General features: G+C 38.8%; 1 protein-coding gene and 1 long non-coding RNA gene across 2 annotated transcripts in view; one reads left to right on the forward strand and one right to left on the reverse strand.

Annotated features, from left to right (window-relative positions):
- Positions 1-20,814, reverse strand: part of LOC122518141 (neuroligin-4, Y-linked) — a 178,804-nt gene extending 157,990 nt beyond the window's left edge. Inside the window, exon 1 of the mRNA XM_043636880.1 lies at positions 19,024-20,814. Within this exon, the coding sequence (XP_043492815.1) occupies positions 19,024-19,444 (421 nt within the window). The 5' untranslated portion in view covers positions 19,445-20,814. The remainder of the gene's footprint in view (positions 1-19,023) is intronic.
- On the forward strand, positions 5,928-16,048 carry LOC122518143. The gene is made up of 2 exons (XR_006303984.1): positions 5,928-6,295; positions 15,715-16,048. It is a non-coding gene; the product is annotated as an uncharacterized LOC122518143 (long non-coding RNA).
- Positions 20,815-26,080: the final 5,266 nt, after the last annotated feature.

Below are 26,080 nucleotides of genomic sequence, written 5' to 3' on the forward strand. Positions count from 1 at the left end.
GCCATATATGTATGTATGTATGTATGTATGTATGTATGCATGTATATATCTCTTCTTGGGAACCGTATGCCCGTAACACCGAAAGCTCGACGAACCGCAAGTTTTGATGCATTTATAATTCACTCGCGGCACGATCATCCGATTAAACCTAATGAGATTTTCCCTTGAACTTCGCGAATCCGGTGTCCTCGGACATTCTCGTTTAGAAATATTAAGGAAATAGAAAGAGAGAGGGGAAGGGCCAAAGGGCAGGTAGGAGAACTTACAGCTTGACGTAGGAGAGCAAAGCAAAGGTATCGATCGTTTAGGTGTGGACACCTCGAAGGCTACTACAGTTTTTCCTTTTTTCTTTTTCATAACCTAGGTATACTAGGTTAATTAACATACTTGCGTCATAAAATAGAAGATAGAGACGTGTCATTTGCCGTAAATATTATAGCGTAGTGTTTATTCCTACATAATTAATATAACGTGATAATTATTGATACGAGTAATATAGAAATTATTATATCGAGAATTTTCAACGAATTTCTCTATGAGATATTTATTTGTAAAAATTACGAACGCAGATATCTGTATATTTTCCGATACCGTAGATGATCAATAGATCAACTAGTAGATAAAATATATATTTACTAGCTTGTTATCGTTATTTGCTTTCTCGTTAAACGTAACATTTGAGAATAGTTATTGAATTAATTCTTCCATCGGGGCGGCCCCGAGGGTGGTTCTAGCAGAATTTTCCCTTTGGAAAACTGAGAAAGGATAGAAGTGGGCTAGGAAATACGAAGAAAGGAACACAAGGCGACGAGATTCTAGAGGAGGGAGAGTGCATTACGTAAAGCTATTCTGCTTTTTTCTAATAGAAAGCAGGGTCCTTGGACCACGGTCCGATTTACCAGGAACCGCGAACTCCAGAAAAACGATCCCGCTTTAAATGCACCCTCTCTCCTTCTTCTTTACCGCTCTATAATTTTTTTTTTTTTACTCTTATTTAGCATGGTTTTTATCTTTAATCGTTTAAAAGCTCGCTCGTATATTTTTACCGTGAATTCTATCCCTGTAAAAACCCTACCTCGTTATTATAAATCATGGGATAATTATTATTCGACGTATAAAAATTCAATCGATTAAACGATCGAATTTGATACGATTGCGTTTCTCTAATATTAGATATTTTCAAATTTTCTACCCATATATATTAAACAATGCATAGACATAAAATATATTCGTTTAATGAATCATTATCATTCGAATAGAATATAGGATAATGTAAATAGGGTGCACGTAGAGTCGTATCACAATGTCGAGAATAAGACGGAAGATTTTTTTGGAGTTCTGCCGTTCCAGTTCTATCTTTGTAGAAAAAAAAAAATGTTAGAGCCACACCGAGCAGGGGTTCGTCTGACCCACATAAGTCTGCATCACTGCGGTCGCGAGAGCAGCCGTCATTGAACGAGTTGGAGAGAGAGAGAGAGAGGGAGGGGCAAAGGAAGCAGGAAAGGAAAAAAGGGAGTGGGCTCAAAAGAGAGCGGGGGCAGGGGGAGAGATGGAAAAAAAAGGGAAGAACTTGGCCTCCCGCGTTCGCGATAATTATATTCTTCAGGACTACCCCACCCCTGACCTCATCCCCCATCCCCAAGCTCGTCTGAAACCCCGTCATCTCCAAGCTTGTCGCTATCCGACAACTCCTCAACATCGTTGACTTCGTTTCTTCACATTTTACGTGCATTCGAGTCAATTTTTCATTTAATCTCTATTTTTGATTCAGTACGTTCCGGGTTAAAATGTACGCGTGCGTGTATGCGCGCTCGTGTGTACACATAGTGCACCAGTGGTATTTAGTAAAACAAACAGCGGACTTTTTAACAAGCATTCGTATAGCTAGAGAGGGAGAGGGAAAGGGACAGGGAGGGTAACTAACGCGGGAAAAAAATTAGCCTCTATCTTCCCGCGTCTACTCGTGTACTTTGATGCGATTAAAAACGCGTCACTCTTCGTTGAGATTGTATACGTGTGTGGGTACGTTCGTCTATGTGTACGTCTAGGAGAGAGAGAGAGAAGGATTTTCTCGGATAGAAAACAGCGTAACGTTTTCTACTACTGTCTCTCTCTCTTTCTCTCTCTTGCTTTTTATTCTCGAAACGACCTTTGTGTTTTTCTCTTTTTGACGAGTCTCCATCTCTCCTTTTTTCCTTCCTTTCTTTCGTTCGTTCTTCCTTCTTCTCTCTCTTTCTCTCTCTCTTATTCTTTTCGCCGCTCTTAATAGCTCGGAGCATCGCTTTCGTGGTTTTAATCAACGCACGACAAAATTTTCTCCGTAGATTCTTTACCAAAAATAACGCTTCCACGTAATATAGATCCTTTTCTATTCCTCTTTCTCTCTCTGTCTCTTTTTATCGTCGGTGACCTCTCGTTTTACGCAACGTTAAATAGAATTCAATAAATATGAAATAAGTATATATATATATGTAGATATTAAATTGCAAATTGAATTTAAAGTGTATTCCCTATAGAGTTCGTACAAAGAATTATTTTATCGATGGTCATCTATATAATTGTAATCATTATTATATTAATATCGATAAATTAGTCAAATGACCAACGAGAAGAATAAAAGAATTCATTTTAACTTAATAAATTTGACTATATATAAATTATACGTATGACGCGAAGGATTATTTTGTCAAAATAAATTTGTAAAAGGGGTTTAAAGTGAAGGGATAAAAATATAAGAGAAGAGGAAGAAGAAGAAGAAGAAGAAGGATTCACCAGCGCGTAATACAAAATAAAATGAGAATAAAAAGGAGACGAAGGGATAAAGTCAGGTGTACTTAGGAGGGGAACTTTTTTTTGCCCAGCATTTTGTTGGCTCCAGCCTTTCTTTCGTCTTTCTTACGTTCTCATAGGATTCTTTCTTTTTCCGAGTTAAGAAAGGAGCTTGCAAAGATAGTACAAGCTAGAGAAGGGCTTGAAAAAGGAAAGGAAGTAAGAAAAGAGAAATCCATAAGGTAGAATTTAAAATGGTCTCGGTGAGAGCGCGTAAAACAGCGTGGGTGGCCAGCGACGATGAAAAGGACGATGCAAAGGACGACGAGCGTCGCGACGCCACCAAATGCCAAGAATTATTTCTTACGCGTCCCAAGGATTGCTTCCTACGGAATAAACGATCCCCTTCTTCCTATCTTTTATTTATTTTTTTTCCTTCTTTTTATTCTCGCTTTCTTTTTCTTACTTCCGAGTACCCGTTCTCATCTCTATGGGAATTGAGATTTATTTATTTCTTTTTTCTTTCTTTTCCTTCTCTTTCTTCTATTTCACTCGGTGCTTTAAATTCCTCGCCAGTTTCAACGCGCTTTGAGCGTCATCGATTCTATGTTACTCACTTAAATTAAATTGTTACATTTATTTATTTACCGACGGTCCTCCGCTTATTCGAACGCTAACTTACGATTCATTCGTTATTTCGTACCTTTTTAACGGCGCGAAGTAATCGGATAATGAATTCGTTTTGATTAGTTATCAAAATGTTTATCCGATAATACATATTTTTTTTGTTTCTTTTTTTTTTGCCGGTGTCGCGAACGTCTTTGAAAAATTCTTTGGAGATAGTGCCGTTGGCATTCGACGGATCTACCAACGCCAGGGAATTATTTGCATTTTAATTCGACAAAAAAGCGAGGATTTCTTTTATCTACGATCATTGATTTTTTTGCTCTATTCCATGACTCGGCTGTTATTAAAGAATGTACGTTCGGGGGTGGTTTGACGTTCGTATCGAAGTCCTTCGTCCCGAGTACTTACATACGTACACGCGATATATCGTGGAAATTTATTTTTATCGAATAACGCCCGCCTGAATATGTATGAGAGAATATTTCAAGAATTTCCTATCGATTATTTGAAAATGATTAAAGCTATATGTAAGTACACTTTTATTTATCCATTTTATCCATCCTACTTTTCTTATTAATTTCGAATAATTGTTCTTACGCGAAATGTGCAATTACGATTACAATTTTCATACTATATAACGCGCGAACTAAATTTATTTAAAAGTAATTATAAAATCTTAGTCATCGATTAATCCGTCACTGAGGAAAAAGTAGAGAACGAGTAAAGGATTGTATTTTGAAAGAAAAATCTTTGACAAATTTATTTTCAATGAGAAAAAACACTTCTTCCATTTCCTTTTTAAAGATGTTTTCCTACCGCAATCGTAGACCTCCGATTTAGTTTGAACTCGACGTTAATCGAACGGCTCGAATCCGGTGGTAACGTTGAAAGAGCATCAACTTTAGAAATGAAAAGTTAAGAAATAAGTGGCTCGGTCAACGGAAGCGGCGTTGAGATATTCTTGGACGATATCGCTTGGCGGTGTGCTTCTAAATTAATTAAATCGAGACTCCTTTGTCCTCTTTATTCTGTTGCTCGATGCTAACCCTCTTTTTCCTTTTTTCCTTCTATAGTAGGTAGCTAGGTACTATAGCTACTTGTTCGGTAGCTATTCTTAAAAGATTTTCAACCGAGAGAAAAAGAGAGTTTGCTTTTTAATGGATTTACCTTCCCGTTAGAATTTCCTACAGAAATTGACAAATTATTTCTCCATTTATTAAACATACTAAAAGCGATCGTTAATCGAATTGATATTTTTCAAATCGTTTGTAAAAATCAAAGACTCTCAACAACGGATAGCGTTTAAATAATAGAAGGAGATTGCAACGTATTACGTTAATTCCATAGGAAACATTTAAACATTTCATTAAGCTCGACCCTTTGCTAAATCCTATTCAGATCCCTCATGCAAACACATTTCGTCGTACTGTTTGCGTCCACGAGAGAGTATTGTTAAATCTCGCCACTATTGTCATCTACGTTGCCGGGTAGAATCTCGAATAAGAAGAGAGGAGAAGAAAAGAGAAAGGAGGGAAAAAATAGAAAGAGAGAGATTCGCGAAAGATCATTCTCACAATACGTTTGCGTTTCGGACGAGCATAATGTCGTTTATGGACGATAAAGTGTACTCGTATTTCGGCTTTGTCGTTTATTTTCAATTAACGTCTCAACCGTGTCTTATTTCCCAGCGCGATGAAAGATTCTTTTCAATTTTCTTCTCTACTTTCGTTCGTCGAAGTAAAACATTTCAAGCGTCTTTTTTCCTTTCGACGTTTACAATTTGACATGGGAAATCTTTTCGATGGAAAAATTGAACTGAAGAGATCGATGCGTTAAAGAAATAAAAATGTCATTAAAAGGTAATACGCGAAAACAATCGTAACGAAAGGAAGGACTAATCGTTAAAAATAAGGTCGATTCGTAATAGTTATTCGACTATTTTCTTCGAGAAATTCTCGACTCGACGATTAAAAGGGATTAACGTTGGGATCGAATACGGTCGCGCGAGAAGATAAAAGGGAAAGGGTCGGTCGAGTGGATGTTACAGCCAAGCTTGCCGTTTTCCTAGCAATCCGTACTCGGAGCTCGTAGTCACGTCCCTTCGAGGATATCGAACATAAAGTATGGGGTTCGAGTCACTGTAAAGCAAACGGTGACACGAGGGAAGAGAGAGGGAAAGGAAAGGAAAGGAATTAAGGAAACCCTAGGGCTTGTCGCCTTGTTTTCTCGTTTCGTCCGACGATCTCATAGAAAATTAATCGAGCTACTTCAACCCTTTTCCATACCTTCGACAACCCCATCAATTAATCCCTCTCGAAGCTGCCAGAAGTTCCTTTTCATAAAAAGTATTATACTCGTTGGGACGATTTTCGCGAATATTCAAAAGGGAAATTTATCTAATTGTATTGTCCCGAATGAAATACTAATTTTACAGTCTCGTGCATTATCATTAAGATCGCAAAATATATATAGATATAATATTTCGCGAATAAATAATTATTTAATATTACTTTACTTTCTGTCCCTGGCAAAAGGCAAGGTAAAAAGGGAGAAGGGGGAAAAGGAAAAACTAGAAACGACTAGAATGAGTTAGAGAAAGGAAGAAAGTGGATTTCGAAGGCCCCGAGCTAGATAAAGAATTCTTTTTTCATTTCTCAGCCAGCACCACCACCAAGGGAGCTCGGTTCACCCTTCCGGGACAGGCTCGCGCTATTCCCATTGGAGCATTTGCCCGGCGTTCGTCCACTCCCCGTGGACTAGCACTGCTAGACTTTTTTAATGAGGCTTCCCCGGTGATCCTTGCGAACGAGTGAGCTAGCGAATAAGAAGAAACGGCCGTCAGGACGACGACGAAGACGACGAGGAAGACGACGAGGACGACGAAGAGGACGACATACTCGTAAGAGTCGCGAAATCCTTTTTACCAACGACCCTCGACTTCCTCTCCGTTACCTTACTGTAATTCAAAAACTTTCGTCCGGCTAAAAATCCGACTCGACGTTTTCCTCCTACCATTCTTCCCTTTTTCCACCCACTCCCCAACCCCTTTCTTTCTTTCTTTCTTTCTTTCTTTATTTCTTTCTCTTTTCTGCTATCTCACTTTTTGTCTCCTTTGTCTCTCTCTCTCTCCCTCTCTTTCTTTTTATCTTTATCTTACTTTCTTTCACTTCCGGCATATCTCTTTTTTCCTTTCTTTCTTTCTTTCTTTCTTTCTTTCTTTCTTTCTTTCTCCTCCCTTCGCCCTTAGCCCAAGGTTATTCCAACAGCCGCATCTTGATTTCTACTGTTCAGCTGACACCAAAGTTTCACCCCTTTCAACTACCTTTATCCCACCATTCTTTTCTCCTTGTCTTTCTTTCTTTCTTTCTTTCTTCTTCTGTCTCTCATTTTCTTTCTTCCTTTTTTCCTAGTTGCGTAGGTGTAATAAAATTGAACATTATGAACGTGGTTACGGTTAAGAATAATCCATGGAAAAAAAATGATATTCATATTTTAAATTGATTACTGGAATTTATATACGAGAAAAAGTATTATTATTACGTTGGTAAAAATTATTCTACGCTCGTTTTAATTATCATAACCGTACGATTAAAGTTTCATTTCGTCCTTTGTAGTAGAAAAAAGAAAAGCAAATGATATTTGCAAAGGGAAATATCTGTTTTAGGAGTCAACATTGGTCGCATGATTTTTTTCCCAACACTTGTACAGCTGCGGAAAAGAAAATTGAATCGGTTTGACTTCATCCTTAACATAGTTTCGCTGGTAGAAAAAACAAAATCCCGTCAACGAAATACGGCACGGCTAAAAAGAACAAGATTATTCGTTTAACGAGTTCTCCAGATTTTTCCGTCACGAGTTTCCCCGCTATTTCCCTTAGAACTTTTCCATTTTTTCTTCTCTTTCAAATATCGAAACATTAAGTATTGTGTTAGAGCCCTCGTAAAGAAGAAATTATTTTAGAATCCCTATTTTATTACGTTCCTAATAATTTGTCGAAACAAGATATTATATCTACTAGTTAAATATTAAAATCAAATAAAAAAGAAAGTTTTAGCACGAAGATAGCAATTTAAAGTTTGATGTCATCTAATTGCTCGTTAAATTCATTTATCGCGAGATGTTAAAATCCACATTTTAATCTTCTTACGATCCGCGTAATAAGAAGTGGCGAAGAGGAATACGTAATTCGAGTCGTCGGAGTTAATATTTTCAAAAGTCAAATCAAAACCGCGATTTTCTCCTACGTAATATGTAATCTTTAAGGTGGTAAATGCAGTCAAGGATGGTGATGTTGATTCTGGCGAGCAAGAAGGAGGAGGAGGACTCACGCGAATCCCATTTCATTCCAACCGAAGACGAAACCGTATCCCATAAAACGGAGTGTCGTTTTAATGGAAACCCATGAGATATCCTGCGCGCAAATTCGCTTCGAAAGCAATACCACTTGGCATAACGATATTCCCTCGTGAATAAGCATGTGTATATACGTATATTCCTACGTATAACAATAATGTTTCTTTCATCCTACAAATTCAGCGATTTTTCAACTTTATTGACTCATCCTATTCGCGTTGAACTTTTTGCAACGTTTGTAAATTATTTTTCGATATATCAATATGCGGAAAATATATACTAGTGCATATTTTATATACATATTGTATACATTGGTAAATATAATATTCGCGTGATTTTTTAATTTCGAATAAAATAATAACAGCTCGATATTGCTCGAAATGAAATTATAGCTTATTTTTTGTTGTCGAGAGGGGGGACCAATAATTTTCCCCTACGTCGTATTTTGGCGTATGTATTATAAAAAGAACGATAATCTCGTTTTTCCCGGCCACTTGCAATCAATTCTAGCAATTTACTGTAAAAGCCGCGTTAAAGCTCTACCCTTCGTCCCACCCCCAGCCACCAGCCACGAACCTCTCTTCCAAAACGAGGGTGTTATTACAGTCCGATGATTACGAGAAATTAAAGGCTCCTGTATCCATAAAGAGCGCATTAACCCGCTACTTTCTTGGATGAAACATTTTCAACCCAAGGGAGCGAACGAACATTTTCGATCGATTTCAAAACCAAACAGCAGTTGGCTTTTCGTTCAATCATATTTATTAAAATTGATCATTTCAATTATTTTCTAGAGTTTATCGCAACAAAACGGTTCATATAAAACGTCCGAGTGATTTTTTTCATTAATCGTCTCATTAAAAAACTATACGATATGAATTCACGTATCATAAATATAATCGTAATTTTGATCGTTGCATTGTGAACGATGCTTCAGTCGGAATAATCCGATTGATACAAAATTTCTCATTAATCATCGCGAGCTCATTGACGAAAATAACAGGATAATCCTAGTACGCTTAAGTATCATTTTAACGCTCGCGTGAAATACTACTAGAAAATTGTGAATCGATTTTCCGTCGGACATAAAAAAAAGTGCACGCGTTTATTTCGTTTTGAGCCGATTCGACGAAACGCATAGGTATGCGTACGCGTTGCCTGACACACGAATAGGATAGATGTATCGCGTATAATCGTAAAGCTATTATGGTACTAACGCGTCAAAGGTATAATCTCGTAGACTGCGAAATAAAAAAGGAAAATAAAACAAAAAGCAAATTGAAACGGTAGTAACGAGCAAGAAGTTATTAGATTTTGTCAGTCCGGTCCGCGTAGGGACCTGGATCAAATTATAAATATAAGAATTTGAGCGGGATCGGGATCGCTGAATTTATGGTAAAAATCGGAATGGAATTTTGGTCCTACTCTCGCGTCGGTGGTAAGTGAGAGAGAACGGTGAACGAAACATCATTAACGTTGGCTTCGTTCTCGGGGCTAGCTTTTTAATTACGACGCAAATAGCTGGTAAAATCAATTTCGTATCTCATTTCGGTCGTTTCTCTTTTTCCTCGCAACTACCGGTATGGCCCGTTAGCGGATTCCCACGTTGCTAGCTTTCGAAGAACGTAAACGTACAAGGAATAATGCGTACGCGCGATTCCAACCATCGAAGCGGCAGTAATTTGCGTGTCCTAGCGCATGCTCGAGAAATGCCCGAGAATTCAATGAGAGAATTTCAGGCATCCCAGGGTCGGTCGGGCCTGGAACTTTCTCGCCACCTTTCCTTCTTAATTAAACTCGACGTTCGACCGTAACAACCTTATGCTTTATCCAATTTATCCGGATTATTCTCCGAAATACCTCTTCGCTTCTTCTTTAAATTCATCTCTTTTTATCTCGTCAAGTTTTCTTTTTCTTCATCGATCGCATACTACAACCGTATCGAACTCGCATTCAAGTAGGTATAGCCAAGTTACATTTTTCCAACGAATCTTTCGATGAAACATTTTTATTCTTGTTTTCGTGCATGCAACGTGGACGGAAAAAATCCTCGGACAATATTCCGCGTATATATTAGATTTAAATAACCTCTTTTATTTTGTAGGTCTTTTTAAATGGAAACGAGACGACAAGTTAACTCGTATAACGAAGATTTAACTTTCCTCACGATAAAAGAATAAATCTTTCTTATACCTATTAAGAAAGCAAGATTCGCTTTAATTAATCCGAAACTTGAATATATCGCAAGCGTAAAAGTTCAAATAGATATATATATATATAGAGAGAGAGAGATTATATGGATAATCTATCCAGTATTATACCATAGTACTCATTTTATCCTTGATTAATATGTTCCCGTTAAAGTGGTCATTCACTGGTCGACGCTATCGTACTGGAAGAAGAGGAAAAAAAATAAGAAAAAAAAATAGAAAGCTCTCGCGTTAGATCGTAGCCTTTTTATTTCTCCACGTTAGCGAGCTTTCGTGGAGCATTAAAAGGATTACTACTCTCGAAAGTTTCGGTGGGGAAGCAGAGCATCGGTGGAACGAGCGAACGAGCGTAGGGAATTTTCGTTTCTGCAAAAATCTAGCGCGAAAGGAATATATAGGTGAATACGATTGTTAGAAAATTAGGTCGTAATTAAGATTTCATCGCTTACGAGAAGCTTATCAGTAATATCCTTTGGCTCGCTTACTACGATTTCTATTTCATTTTTTTCTCTCGTCTCAACATCCTGTTTTTTTTGTTTTGTTTTTTTTTCTCTCCTCCCTTTTCTCTTGTCAGTAATTTTTCTTTTCTACCATTACCACTTTTTCGGATTTTTTGTTGCTCTCGCTAGCAGGGCAAGAAGAGCAAACATCGTGTCAGAAAAGTGGGAAGTTCCGAGCTAGGCAAGTATGTAAACGCGTTTTCTGGGGGTAAAAGAAAAGAAGGAAAAAAAGGAAGGGAAGAAAAATAAAGAAATGTGAAGAAAAAGAAAACAATACAAGCGAGAAGCTGAAGAAGAAGGTGCTGCTCTCGACGTGTCTAAAAGTTAAGCGAGCTGTTATTACTTTACAAATAAGCTTTGGTACGCGTTACTGCGCAACGATCTCAGCGCCTTAATGGCTTCCATTCGCGAGTATGTATTCACGTTGCTAGTACATACATACATACATACATATATATGTAATGCTTTGATCCTGTCGCGAGAAGGCCCGATAAGCGAACCTTTATTCCGGTTATTCTTTTTTTCCCTACCTACCTACCTACCTACCTACCTACCTTCCTACCTACCTACTTACTCCAATTTCAACTTCTTACGAAGAAAAAGTCGCAGGTTTTTTCACACGAGAAGTTTGATGAATAGTTTTGGAATCCTTTTCCTTTACTTCAAAAGAAAATCGTGAAAAGAGAACTAAGATTTCTGAAGGGGAAAAAAAATAAATCAACCAGAGACGGAGAACGCGTTACGTACACATTTCGTGACAGATTTTTCAACGTATAATAGAATACAAATATTTCTTGACATATTTTTCAAACAGACATTTGCATTTATTATCAAAAACTGATTTTTAGACTTTTAGATTTCACGCTATCGAACAATGTGTTCCACTCGACGAGAGTATTAAAGATATTTAAATACAAAATTCTTTCAACTTTTCGTGGGAGTTGTTTCTAAGTACCCCTTAAGTCTTTCTTAACAATTCCGAATACACTGAATCATGCATAAGGAGCTATAAGCTTTTCAATGCTTTTAATGGATTTATGAAATAAAACGAAAAGTTCAAATGCCCCTGGCACTCGTAGAAGAGAGAGAAATTATTTTTTAAAGAGTAACGCGTTAAGACAAAATATATTATACTATGTACAAGTTGTATATTTAATTATAATCCCGGGTGTATTAAACGTAACTTCGCGTATATCGTACGAATCTCCAATTATTTTCCAATTAGAAAATATTTTCAAGACTGCAATGATAAAATCAATAACGTTTCATTGTTCAACTTTGATATACGTCGTTGATCTTGAACGTGTTCCGAGAGAAAGGTAGAAGGAAAAAACGAGAGAGAGAAAGAGAGAGAGAGATCTGCGAAGAAAATGATATCTCAAGGATCAGGATCGAATAAGATCTTCGGAGCGATGTTGATTTGGTATAGTAAGGAAAACGGTGCTGCTGCTGGACAGTGTAGACCATTGGTACTTTTCAATTTCACGAAGAAACTCGTTTCCTACGGATAACGGCGGCATCTCTAACCCCTGGATCGTCTCTTTCTCTTTTTCTTTTTCCTTATTTCTCATACGCGCGAGCCAACGAAAACGTCAACGGGAGAGTCCTTGCAGCCAGAATTATCTTTTTAAACTTTGCCTATAAGATGGATTCCAATAATTTATATCCATTGTTTATCCTTCGATAAAATATAATCCTTTCTCTAATATATCATGGGAAAAGATTTGGAAAAATTATTCATCGGTCGCGTCGATAGCCATTACGTTTGACGTAACGTTTTAATGACTTTTTCAAGTATACAAAATAAATGCAATGTATATTTTTCTATGGCAAAGTATAAAAGAAGTACAGAAAGGAATATAAAAGTTGTTACTCCTTTGATACGGGGTCTGTCCCACGTGGTCGCGTCTAGAGAAATATATGAAAAAGAAAAAAAAAGGGAAAGGAAAAGGAAAAAAGGAAAAAAGAAATACATATCGTCACTTTGCGTGGAGGGTTAGCGCATTTGCATTTAAACGAGGATTTGCGTGCGCACCTGCACACACACGCGCGCGCACGCACGCACGCGAGGAGTTCGCGACGAAGGATGACCGAGGAGGGGGGACGAAAGGGTGCTCGAAGTTGGGAGGTAGGAGAAACCAGTGGCACAAGCAAAAGTGTGAAATTCATTAAAATATTGCAATTTATTTTATAATCTTTCGGTGGGATCGGCCGTGCGAGGCCAACGCGAGATACGACGAGGGCAGAATTAACGAGCAGAAAATGAACAGGTCGCGATTGTGCGCGTGACGCTTGCTAATCTGCATATTCCTTGCCTACCCCGGTAACGTTCGAAAGCACCCCCTGTAACTGCGACGTCTACCAAAAATAATATTCTACTGCGGTAGAACGTTCCAATTTTAATACGATACATTTGTGATTAATGACTTTTCGATGACGTTCGAGCTCCGAACTTTGCCTCTCTCCTCGATATCTAGTTTTTTATCAGTCGATATACAGAGTACTCGTATACACATATATACGAATCGCATTATATTTTTTACACGAAATCTAATATCGATTGGTCGCAGATATCGCGAGGGAAGGGGCGCGGAAGCGCGCCGAGAGACTAAAGCGAATTAATACGCATTATAACAATTTGCGAGTATAATATTGTACATTGTAATGTAATTTGGAATTCTCGCTTAACATCGCGCTATCAAACTTTATCATTCGAAAAGTTTTTCACCGCTATAACCACCTGTCAAATCTCAGAGAAACAACGTAATACTATCTTAGAAAGAGAACAAGGGTGGTGTTGATACCATTGTTCTATAGGAACAAGTAGCAAGCAGCTCCTAGTCTCTTGCGTGAGAAACTTTAACTCGGCATTTCAGCCTCCAGGCTACAACGCGCATCTCTTTCCATACTCCTTTTGCTTTTTTTCTCTCCCTTTTTTCCCCCGGCATATACTTTGGAGGCTTGAAATTCGCGAGCTCGCACGTACGACCACCGTTTTAATTGAATTTCATAATTAACCGCGAACATTTGAGAGCCCCCACGTCCCACCTTCGTTTCCCTGCATCCATGCGAAGCCATTCGCAAAGTTTTCTCTATGCGATCTTTTGATCGAAATGCGAAACGCGATTGCAACTTTTTTCGCGATCGAACGAACAACTACTTGGACGTTAATTATCGATCAATTTATCGACCGTAGTAATTAGTTGTGCCTATTGATATCGATAGGTTGCTCTCTCTCCCGTTATAAATCACGTTTCCAATTTATAATCATCGATATTTGTCTGCGATTATTTTAGGAGATCGCGCTGATAAAAATTTGCGTACTTACATGAATGGAAATAGGTACGGATATTCGGGCGTGTTGAATAATTTATCACGGTGATATATTTTTATTGTACGAGTTTGAATCTTTCGACGATTCATTGATCGAGGTAATTTTGTTAACCTGTTATAATCTTATTAAGGTTTTAACGTAGAATCATTCGAATGTTTGAAAATCGTCAACGATCGCGACGTGCCCGAGTAGTATCTTTCAGTTTTACATTCGCTTCAACGCACATCGACCTATCCATATATTTTATCCTATATTTTCAATAAACGTGATACGTGTACGTATCGAGCGTGTATACCGAGTCGCAATTTCGTTCTTCCTTAGTTTATCCGGTGATATATCGAGGCGAACTCCAATATCGAGTCTTTTCATACATCGAGATATCCACCTTCTGCCGTATATCAAACGTATAACGTTGCCTATACGTCTTGTTTACGTATCACGTTCGCATTCAGAAAACGGTAAGTAGTAGTGTGCAAAGTCGAACTGCAACGCGGCTCAAAAAGATCCTATTCGATTAACGACGAGTCGTCTGCCACTCGAGTTCTCCTATCTCTTTTTCCTATTTCTTTATTCATATTAACGAGACATAACAATCGAAAAACTTTGTCGACTAAAGCAAAACAAGTAAATAAAATTACGGCGAGCGTTGGGAAGGAAGGAAGGAAGGAAGGGAATGAATTAATTCGGAAAAAATAACAAAATAAATAATAGAAAAGTTTGAATCGAAGATAGGTGTAGGATCGCGGAGAGAACGATTGGACATCTCGATAAATCTGAAAATTGAAGTCGGTATTACGGTCGGCAAGCACGCTGCCGTTGCACCGACCAAAATTACATCCGACTCGTATCACTGTGTTCTCTCTCTCTCTCTCTCTCTCCGACCCTTGATATTCGTACGTCATTCCGCGAGCATATCCGTCGTGCGAGCTGCGAAGACGAGTTATCGTGGTGGTGGTGGTGGTGGTGGTGGTGGAGGTGGTGGTAGTAGTGTTGCTAGCGGTGGTGGAAGTAAAGGGGGTGCGAGCGAAGGTGGGAAACGAAACGCGGTCGTCGCGAGCCAGGCAACGAATCGATAGCTGGACGATTCAACCCTCTCGACGTCCCCCTTCCTCTAACCATCCCTTATGAATTTCCTCGGGAATCCGCGACTCGTTTTCCGCACGCTTACCACCGGACGCGGAACGTTGCCACGGTATTAGCATAACGAGATTCTCCTCGTGCACGTAACGCGGAGACGTCGTCGCTTCGCGAGCCACCCCCGTCCCCGTTCCCGTCCCCGTTCCCGTCCCCGTTCCCGTCCCCGTCGAGGGGTGTTGATCCCCTCTCCCTCCTCCCTCCTTCCTCCTTTCTATCGCGAATTTGCATGGCCCATTTAAACGCAATTTCTTTTCCTCGATCGAGGAATTACGTGAATACTCGACCCACCCACCTACCTCCTCTTCTTAACCATCCTTGCCAACTTATCGGATATTTTTCTCCAATAGGATGAACGGTCAGTAGGATTACAACGTGGAACAGAACTTTCAAGATTGAAACTCTTTCTCCATTTCTCTCTCTCTCTCTCTCTCTTTCTCTCTCTGGATTATGTGTGATTTTAAGATTATAAAAGTCGGATAACGAGGGTATCGCGATAAATCGATCGATTGGACGATCTTTTGTATGCTTAACTCAAAATATAAGAGTCGAACGTCGATTCGAGGACGCAGTAATCTTATCGTGCTTTTGATTTTTCCTCATATTTTCAAATATACTTGTTTTCTTCTTTCCGCGATACTCCATCGAAACCAGAAGATCTTTCCTTAAATAAAATCGCATCTACTCGTTCCTCTATATCCAAGCATAGATATAATCGAAATAATGAAAGATCAACGTGACTTGTATCAAAGTATATTCTATCTAAAATAACAATATATACCTTTAGCATATTTCAGATAAATATTTCTCACCGATATAACTAGGTGATCGACGTCGATGAGGAAGAAGCGGAAGAGGATAAAAAGAAAAAGAAAAGAAAAAGAAAAAGAAAAAAAAAGGGAACAAAACGAGAGACGGAAAAAAATAAAATAAAATAAAGAAAAAATATGAAAAGCAGAGACATCGGTGAAGGCGACGGATAAATACGCGATGATCATCAACGTGATTCAACAGCAGCAAGGCTTTCCCATCTTCGGGCTTCGACACTTCTCCGCGATCGTTTATCGATTGTAGCGAGAAAAAGAACAAAATACAAGAAAAAAAGTAACTCTCGTCAAGAAGAAGAAGAAGAAGAAGAGGAGGAGGAGGAGGAAGAAAAAAAAATAGAAGCTTTAGGATCTCGAAGATGAGTAGTCCGACTCTCTCTCTCTCTCTCTCTCTCTCGTTCGTTCCTCTTCAAACACCCTCGACCCCCAACACCCAACCCCCTGGCGTCTACGACGAGACAGAGGCACCTTCGTTAAGTTCGTTTCCGAGTGAACGGCTGAACGTCGTGCGATAAACTTCGTCCTTTTACGGTTATGCGTTCACGTTTATAGTCATTGACCCAGATTTAAGAGGTGGCTGGAGTACGTTGGAAATTAACGAAGGCTAGTCTTACCTCTTTCTTTCTCTCCTTCGTTTTTTACTTTTCTTATTTGATTAAGTTTCACCACGGTTACATATACGCGTACCTACTCCCATTTCTATTTACTTTTCTTCCACGCCATATTTTTTCATTTACAGAATTGTGATGCATATTCATTAGACGTTTTAATTCTACCTAATGATACGCGCGAAGTACGCGCATGTCGTCCTCCTATCTTTTCTTTTCCGTTTCTCCTTACTTTCTCTTACATTCAACGCAAACTAAAAAGTTTCATATAATCATCATAGATACGTTTAGGCCGCATTAGTTTCGCATTAGAAAAAATATCGATAAAATGATTTAAGGAATATACGCGTGATAGATGAAATCGAAGAACTGCGAGAAGACTCGGTAGGATCGTAAAGTAGATACGAATGGAGATTTTGCTATCTAGTCGGATAGCGATTACCAACAACGACGAAGCAAATACCATAAGTAGATATGGCCGAATTGAAGACGAAGGTGTTGAGAAGAAACCACCGATACGAGTTCTACCGTGCACGCGATATTCGAGAAAGATACGCGTACTCGCGTTTTTCTCCAAAACGTTTTGCATATTTGCGGTAGAAAAATACGCGCGCGAATAAAAGACGTAGAAAAGGAAAAGTCACAAGTATGCTTTTATTTTTATCTAAACCGAACTAACGCGAACCCGTTGCTTTCATTTATCGACGAGAATATGAGCGAGCTTCGGTTAAAGGACGCGTAATTAATTTAGTTCTCTCGATATCTCTCTTCCCAAAAGCTTCGTCATTTTTCATTTAAGGGCTTGCTGGAAGGCTTCTCTTCTCTATTATACTACGACGAGTCTATCATCGCGATAATTATTACGCGTTAACATTATGTTCGTATCACTAAATTTGTAGAACAGTTACATTACGCTTTAATACACGAGCTCAAATTTTCTCTCCCATTTCCCTCCCTCCTCGCCCTCTCTTTCTCCCCAACTCTATATTTCAACTTCAACATGTTGATAATAAAATCAACATCGCTTTGAAAGTAATCTAACAACTTTTCCTTTGATATTACAAACGACATATCTTCGCGTTTAACAAAAGTTTCGAATAAAATTTCATTAGATATTTCGTTCGGACCGTTTTATTAACTTTAACAATTGCGATGTTTATTAATACAAAATTTACGCCATTTGAAAAAGTAATGCAACAAATTTGTTGGAAACTTTATGCCTGGACTTTTCGTTCCGAATAGATGGATAAATAATTGTGTATCAAATGTTGTTGGATTTAACTTATAGGACTACTTTGAAACGTTATATTGGTTGGAGCGTACGCGTACATATGAGCGATACTATGAAATCTATAGAAATTCAGTGAACGCGAAAGAGTTATAAGTCACAGTTAGGCGTCCTATCGGTCATCTAGCCGGACGAGTCAGCCGTCTATATAAATTTAAAAACATCAACTCGATGGCACGAACGCAACGGTACTCATATACGCAAGCGACCGAGAGAGAACGTTATTAAAAAATAAAAAAAGAAACACAACGAATAAAAAAATCAAACAGGAAGTAGAAGGGAAAAAAACAAAAAATAGGAAGCGGAGGGGGAGTAAACGAGAGAGAAAGGGAGGGTTTGGTCGCCGGAAAGGGACAAAGGTGAAAGACAAAGAGAACGATAGACGGATAGATAGATAGATAGATAGATAAAGAGAGAGAGAGAGAGGGAGGAAGAGAGAGAGAGATGTGGGATGTAACGCGAGAATGCGAATTCCGCGTGGCGATTTATGGGAAACGAAGGCCCGACTATAAAATAACACTTCCCATTCAAATCGCTAAATTAATGGCCGTTTTCATGGATTCTTTGTTTGCACCGAGAACCTCGACAATAGCCCCGACTCTACGTTGAGTTATTATTCTAAAATGGCGAGCCGATAGGCGCAACGACGACGTTTCTCTTTTTCTACTCCCCAACCCCTCCCACCCCCGTAAAATTAACGTTAAATTCTTCATGCGTTTCCACATGTTTTTCTCGGACAATGAAAAGGTTCATCTCTTCGTATCGTCGAGGGGCATTTATTCTTAACGATCCTTCATTTGTCAAATTGATATATTCCGTGGAAAAAAATTATAACGAAGATTTTTATTCGTAATTTTTCCTCCGATCATCGCGTTTAAGATCTTCTCGAGAATTATCGACGGTTACGATCTTGAAAAAAATTCGCGACTAGGGACAAAAGTTAAGGGTTCGCGCTTAAATGAGCCATTTAATGTTCGATCGTTAAACGTATTCGCGTAAAGTTCATTATCGATCTATCCTTGTCAAGAAGACTAAAACATGCAAATCTCCTTTCGCTTCCCTCGTAAGCTTCCAATCTCCATATTTTCGGTTATTCGATTGGAGATAGTCGGAAAAAGCGACCCTTGCTTTTCTCGATGGGAATTCGATTGTATCTTGACACATATTTGATACGAACGTCCAGATCCGATATGATTTAATAAAAGTTTTATGGTCGGAAAAAACAAAATAGCGACGTATTTATTGCGAATGAACGAGAGGGATAAAAAAAAAAAGAGAGAAAGATATCGCGTTCATAAGAATATTGAAACGCGGAATAAATCGTAGGACGTTGATGAAAAGAGGGCGGAGGGGAAATAATTGGAAGAACTCACCTTGGACAGGCGTGTAAATGTTGAGGTAGAGACAATCCTCGCTTTGATTACGAAGATAGGGGAGCAATCTTCTGAGATATTCGAGCCTGCCTTTGGGCATCTTGTCGGTCAATTCCGGAAGCTTTTGCGGACAGACGGGTCCGAATTTATCGGCGACCTTGACGCCGTGCCACAAGGCGCCACTAACGGGCGGCATAAACCGTAAGGAACCGATCGGGGGGGAGGCGTAGGGTACACCGCGAAATACCTCGACCCCCTCCAGATAACGATCGAGAGTGACTATCACACCGGACAACTCGCCGTATTTCGTCCTGACGATTCGAGAGCTGAGCTCGGCGCCAGCCAGCGCGGCGAGCATCAGCTCCAACACCAGGATCATCGACGCCAGAATCATCGACGATGACGTTGACCACCTCAACATACTCTTCCGTATCCTTCTTGTTAGATCCCTCAATCGATCATCGACGAAGGCAACGCCGACGACGACGACGACGACGACGACGGCGACGACGACGCTGACGACGACGACGACGACGACGACGACGACAACGACCACCTCGACATCTCTTTCTCGATAATTAATTTCAAATCTTCAACGACAATCACCTCGACATTCTTTGGCTGATCCCGTTTCACCTGGATATTCTACGGCTAATCCTCTTCATTCGACTCTCACTTCATAGTCTTTCCTAAAAGAATGAACTCTTTCCCGCTCATCCTCCCGCTCATCCACGAGTTTCGAACCGGTTAAAGGACACGCTCGAGACCATAGTTGGTTGCGTTCGCCAAGGACTTACCGAACGCGTCTAAACACTGGCCAATTTTGTAAGCCACCTCCCGACGGAAGACAAAGTCGAGAGAGGCTGATGGATCTTACCTCGAATTTCGACATCCCTTCTTTCTTATCATGTCAATTATTTCTACCACTTTTGTTTCTAATCGTAGATAATCCCACCTCCGAAACAAAATGATTATTTAATCGTACACTTTGGAAAATCACATAGACGAAATTACACTGGGTAAAAAGGAATCGAATAAGGGAAACGACGATTGGAAATTATTTAAGGAAATACGAATTTCCTTTGCTCTCGGATATTTGCGTAAACGTTTCATTTTAATTTCGCTCGAAAATAACGCGAGGGAAGATCTTCGTACACCGGTTGATCGAAAACAGCTCACTCGCAGCCGCTTTTTTGTCTCGGGGCGAGTCTCTTTGGACGGAGCAAAATTCGGCAAATATTAGTAGACCTTTTTTATCCGAACAACTGTTTCTTATGCTTTCGTTCAATCGATCTTCCTTCTCTTTCTCTCTCTCTCTCTCTCTCTTTCTCTTCCTCGAGCTGGAGTAATCAACGTGTTGTCGCGGATGAACACCCCTCGAAAAAAGAGTAAAAATGTATCGCGCGATAAATGACGATATACGAATACCACCGATTCCTAACGATTAATGAGGTTTACCATTGGAGAGATTAAAGGAAGAACACTGGATTCACTCACTAAGAGTCATCATGATCATCTCACAAATCGAAGACAACACTGACCAACACTCCTACTATCCACTATTCCTAAAAACGTTTTCTTCGATCACTGAGATTGCAGCACGTTTCCACGAGGCGCGCGCGACGAAAAATTAGTCAAAAGGAGAGAGTCGCGTTTGTTTTGTTTCCTTCACGTTTTGGTGAAATTCGTGAAATATATTTTTCGCAAGGGATGCGCTAAGGGACCGACGGAGGGGCCGGTGGCAGACGTTGGCGTGACTTCGACCCCCGACGGACTGGCATTAGGAAAGAGCTTGCACGTTGTCCTGCGCGTGCGTCGAACGACGTTGGTCGCCGTTCGAACTGCTAAGGGTGGGAGAACCTAGACCACCCCACGCGCATCACAGCCAGGGACGTGGCCGGAAGTATAGGCAAACCGGTCGATACGGCAGGCTGAGGTCGATCAAGGATAAGCTGGTTCGAGTCTGAGATTCCTTTCCTTACGAGAAATCGACGAGACTAGATCTACTTGTCCCTAGATCAAAGTGTCCGGAGACCAATGATCATTTCATATCTCACCTTCCTTTCCATTCGACTTTCCAAACTTTTTAATATCGCCAAGGGGCGATACGGATCTGTATTCCTTTGAATTACAAAACATTAACCCCCTCCCAGATAAAGGCACAAGAATTGCATGCGATTTTTTCAATATTATAAATACAATTTGCATAAATGGAGATAGCGATTCATTTTGAGATCAGAATTTTCGGAACGCGTTACGCCTAAACGATAAATGGAATATCAAATTAAAGTTTCATTTGTAAACTTTCTTTTAATTGGAAAAACGAGCACACGGTATACCGATTTTGCAACGAACGAAAAGCATTAACGCTAATGCGCATGCCTCGTCCTTTTGACTTCCTCCTTGATGTTTTGTGTCTGACATGATGTGTACCTTTACCACTTCCCGCCGGCATTTTCCCATTTCTCTCCTTCTACGGTTCCTTCATCTCAAATATAAACTCTAGAAAACGACGTTCGGCTGCTCCTCTGGTTGGGCTCTTTCAGCTTCGCGCCCTTTTTCACTAAAGTACTCGTTTTTAAACCGTCAGTCGAAAGATCAATTTAGTTGCTCGTGGAAGGGCAACACCTTTTTTTTTCTGTTTTTTAATTTTATCCACGAAAACGTTCGACTTTATACGGTATTCGATTAACTTGATAAATATATTAATAGAAATTTGGAATGTAACAATGGTCGACGCGCGTCTGCTTTTTAATATGCACTTTATCAATTATCCCGTATCAATAACTTATATGCGAGCGCGCGTATTACGCGGTGCAACGTAAAGTAATATCATATGCTGCTTGTTTGTTTCCAAAGGAGACACGTTCCCTTTTTTTCTTTTCTTCTACTCGACTAAACAATTTATAATGCATATCTTGATCTTTCCATCGCGGATCACGCGATTCGTTGAAAATCTGAAAGCGAACTATCGTAGTTCGTTAATGGTACACCTGATTTGCAAATAAATTCGGGATTCGATTAGCTCTCGATTATTTATAATCGTGCTCGCGCTCAGCTACTCTCGACCGGATACATGTATAATTTGTTCATCGGTTATGCAAATTCACGCAAAGCCGTTGCGCAGTGCTCGTATTTGCTTGAAAATTGCAGGATTATGTATACTTAATTAGAAGTAACTAAGAAGTAATTACGCTATAATGAGTTAGCTGGTGATACGTTGTTACTCCTATTCTTTAACGAGTAATACTCTTCTCTCAAACGAGCTACCTGCCTTGATTTTCACTAAAGCGCGTACCTTCCTTTCTTTTCAAATATTTTACTTCCACCATTCGACTACGATAATTAAAAAAAACTTTCAATTTTCTACTAATAACATCATAGAAGAGACCGCGCGGTCATTTTCCATTTTATTATAATTTATTTTTTAATTATCGGAAAAATCATTTGTTCCGAGTAGATTCTATATAACCGTATACATAACTCTATAGGATAGATATTCGTACAACCCATACATATTCCGACGGTATACACATAATTATCTCTCAATAGAAAATCAACATATATTATACATATGTGCTCGCATAGTGATTAAATAGCATAGACATATAGGAATGATATATACGTATACTATATAATATACGAATATCCAACACGTCTAACTTTAGATTTTGGAGAGAAAATTAACTCACGCTCGTTGCGTAGATTTCCAATGATTTTCGCGAAACTACCAAAGTACATTTTTCTCCATTTTTTTTTTGTCGTGCAACAATACAGTAACCCATTATCGAACGTTTCTCATGGTAAAGCTTTAAAAGTGGCCTTTTTTGAAGGGCTGCAAGAATGGAGGTGGAGGAAAGCTCTCTATTCCATTCGACGATAACGTTAACGGGAGAAAACGTCGACTATACATATTTCAGAGTTTGTATCGGCTCGTCGTTGTTCAAAGTTCCTATCTGTAAGAAACGCCGAGCACAGACGCTTCACACAGCATCATACGTTTTTCTTAAAGTCGTGAATTACTCTATCTAAAATCTATGCTAAAATCTATTGAAAGTCTAAGAAAGAAAATTTCGAAGCATTTTTCCACACACACATACACACACACACAAACGATAATATTTTCATTATTTCTTTTACACAAATATATAGATGACACATTAGGATGACGTTGATAATTTCAATGCACTTTTATTATTTTACTTTGAAAAATGGTACGCGTTTTTAAGGTTTAACTTATTGCATAGCATTAACTGTATGCCGTTGAGATCGGAACGATGAAATTCAATTGATTTGAACCTACCCAGTGAACTCGATCGTTGCGACGGACATAATTTACGATGTTCAACGTTGCGTGCAACAATCCGTGATTTATCTCGTGTTCTCTCGTAAGGCGATAACGCGCTAAGACGAAAGAACGAAATTTTTGGTGAATTTCAGCAGCAGCAGCAAGCGCAACTGCAACAACAGCAACAACAACAACGAAAGAAAGGGATAAAAAAGTGAGGAAGAATATTACGAATGTACGATTCGATCTCATGGACGATAAAATAGAAAGCCGTGGCTTTATTAAATTTTGAGCGTGAATAGGTGCGAGCTAGCGTTTCGTAAAAAAAGGAACAAAATGTATCGTCCGAAATAATAGAAGCACTGGCGCATCGTGCGACAAACAATAGCCGATGACCGACGACTCGATTTTACCGGTTGTTTCACAAATATTTCAAGCGAATTCTCTACGAGACGCCGGGAAGAAGCTAGAGACTTCATTATTTTCCTTTATCTACACGCTCAATAATTCCTATCAACGGATTATATTATAACGATATATAACTTTCAACATATTATTTTATAAAATTATACAGAACTAATATATGTATATATATATTATTCAAATATTTCTATATTTTATGTGTTATACTCATATACTTAGTATGTATGATGTTTTCACATCGCATTTACATAATTTACATTTACGTTCGCCAAGTTTTAAGTAGGTATTTTCCGTGGAAAAAAAAAAACAAATAAAAATCGTAAGGACGATAACGGACGGTGAAATGGTCGAGAGCGTGTATTCCACGCTCGTACCATTTTCTTCGACGATAATCGACTTGCCTCGCGTTATCCTCAAGAGAGGATGAGACAGGAAGTCTAATGCGATGCGAATCACGTAATGTGTTTCTTTGGGTACTCGGAATGTTCGTACCAGTCGAAATTGTGACCGAACGAAGTCAATTTGCTCGAGTCTAAACTGCAAATAATTGCTTCGACTACTTTTACTTCGATCCGTTTTCGAAGGATACGCAACGAAAAGCGAACATCATTTTGTGTACAAATGTTTTATACAAAATAAATTATAAACAAGTAAATACACACTTAACGTTAAATAATACGAAACCATTTGATAGTTTCAATATAAGTAAGTACTTCGTTCGTAAAAATAAAAATAACCCTATCTTTTAATAGAGTTTGCTGAATACTCTTTTCAACCCCTCGAGTTTCCGTACTAGGTCAGATAATGAAGATATCATTGTGCTTAACCAAGCTTATCGAGTTGTTGCATTTTGATACGAGAAAAAAATGATTAAGAACGCGATAGCGGACATGACGGGAATGAAGAACCGGTTTATACCGACAGTAGCCTCGAATACTCTTTAAACGATTCAATTAGGATCTTAATCTTTTACATAATGCATAATTAATTATAATAAAACGTTATTGTCGTATGTATAAAGTCTGTACGGTTTTCAACAAACGTCAGTCATTCGTTTTGCAACCTGTTGAATCGCTTTTAAATAATGTATACTTTTCATATGAAACGAGTTAAACGATCATTTATGCGTACATATTGTCGTCGGTATTTTAAACTGTAAACTAATTGTAAATACGAGAACAAACGGATTATTTCAATAAAATCTTAGAAGAACGGGAAAAAAGTAAGTTAAAAAATGGAACTCTTATAGGGAAGATTATGGGAATCGAGCGGACTATAATTGAGCTACTCGTGTGAACGTTCCCACGAGGGTTGGGACTTCCCTAAATCGAGAAGAAACCGACCGAGAATGTTTTTCTTTCGCGAATACAGAAAAGTACGTTACTTTGCATCGATAATTTAAGAGGTCGATCCGTAATTATCCAGTTTAATTGGCAAAAGTTTCGATCGTAAAAATAATAGAAAACGTTTACGAATCGGAGAGAATTTCGAATGAATCTTTTAAGAAGCGGACAGATAATTCGTACGAGCTCGTATTATCGACTCGGCAAACATTATTCTTACCGTTTACCATAAATATTAGTGTTCCCTCTAAACGAACAAAGTTATATGGGATCGCAAATGAGTTTAACAAAATTCATTTGTACGATCGATGCTAGAACAAAAATATCTATTACCAGTGTAATTATTTTCCGTAGAGGTTTGAAGTATATTGAAAAAATAGATTAATCGTTATATAATCTTGAATTTTGTATCATGACAAAATATTGAATCGACGAATGACTTACACGCGTCGCGTATATCGAGACAGTTTAGAAGATAGAAATACTTTTTAGCTATTACCGCCGAGCGTTATACAGCGACACGTTACGTGCCCTTATAACCAAGGGTGTTTTCGATTTATAACGACGTGCGACCACCCGCAAGGTTGGCACTCGCTGTTCGACGGGCCACCCACGTGCAGATGATAAATCTCTGGACCTACGGATACAGTTTCTGTCTGCTAAATCCAACATGAAATCGCGAGCTATAGTGTCCGTCAGCCATAATAAATCGACACCCCTTTTCCTTCTATTTTTTCTTCTTCAAATTTTCAGAAATGCATACTTATATTTTATGCATTTTAATACACACCCAAGGAAAGCTCTTTCTTTTTTTTTCATTATCTTTGATATTTTACGCGGAACAAATTTTCCCCTTATATTACAAATCTTTTTTTTTTCATAAGATCCTCCCCGTGTTCTTTTATATTTTCTTTAAATATAATATATTACATAAAGAAAATATATTAGAGATTCTTGAAATTCTATTGAATAATTTTGGTTTCAAAATTTCATCAAGCCCCGA

Source organism: Polistes fuscatus, unplaced genomic scaffold (assembly GCF_010416935.1).
Source record: "Polistes fuscatus isolate 324 unplaced genomic scaffold, CU_Pfus_HIC Scaffold23, whole genome shotgun sequence".
NCBI lineage: Eukaryota > Metazoa > Arthropoda > Insecta > Hymenoptera > Vespidae > Polistes > Polistes fuscatus.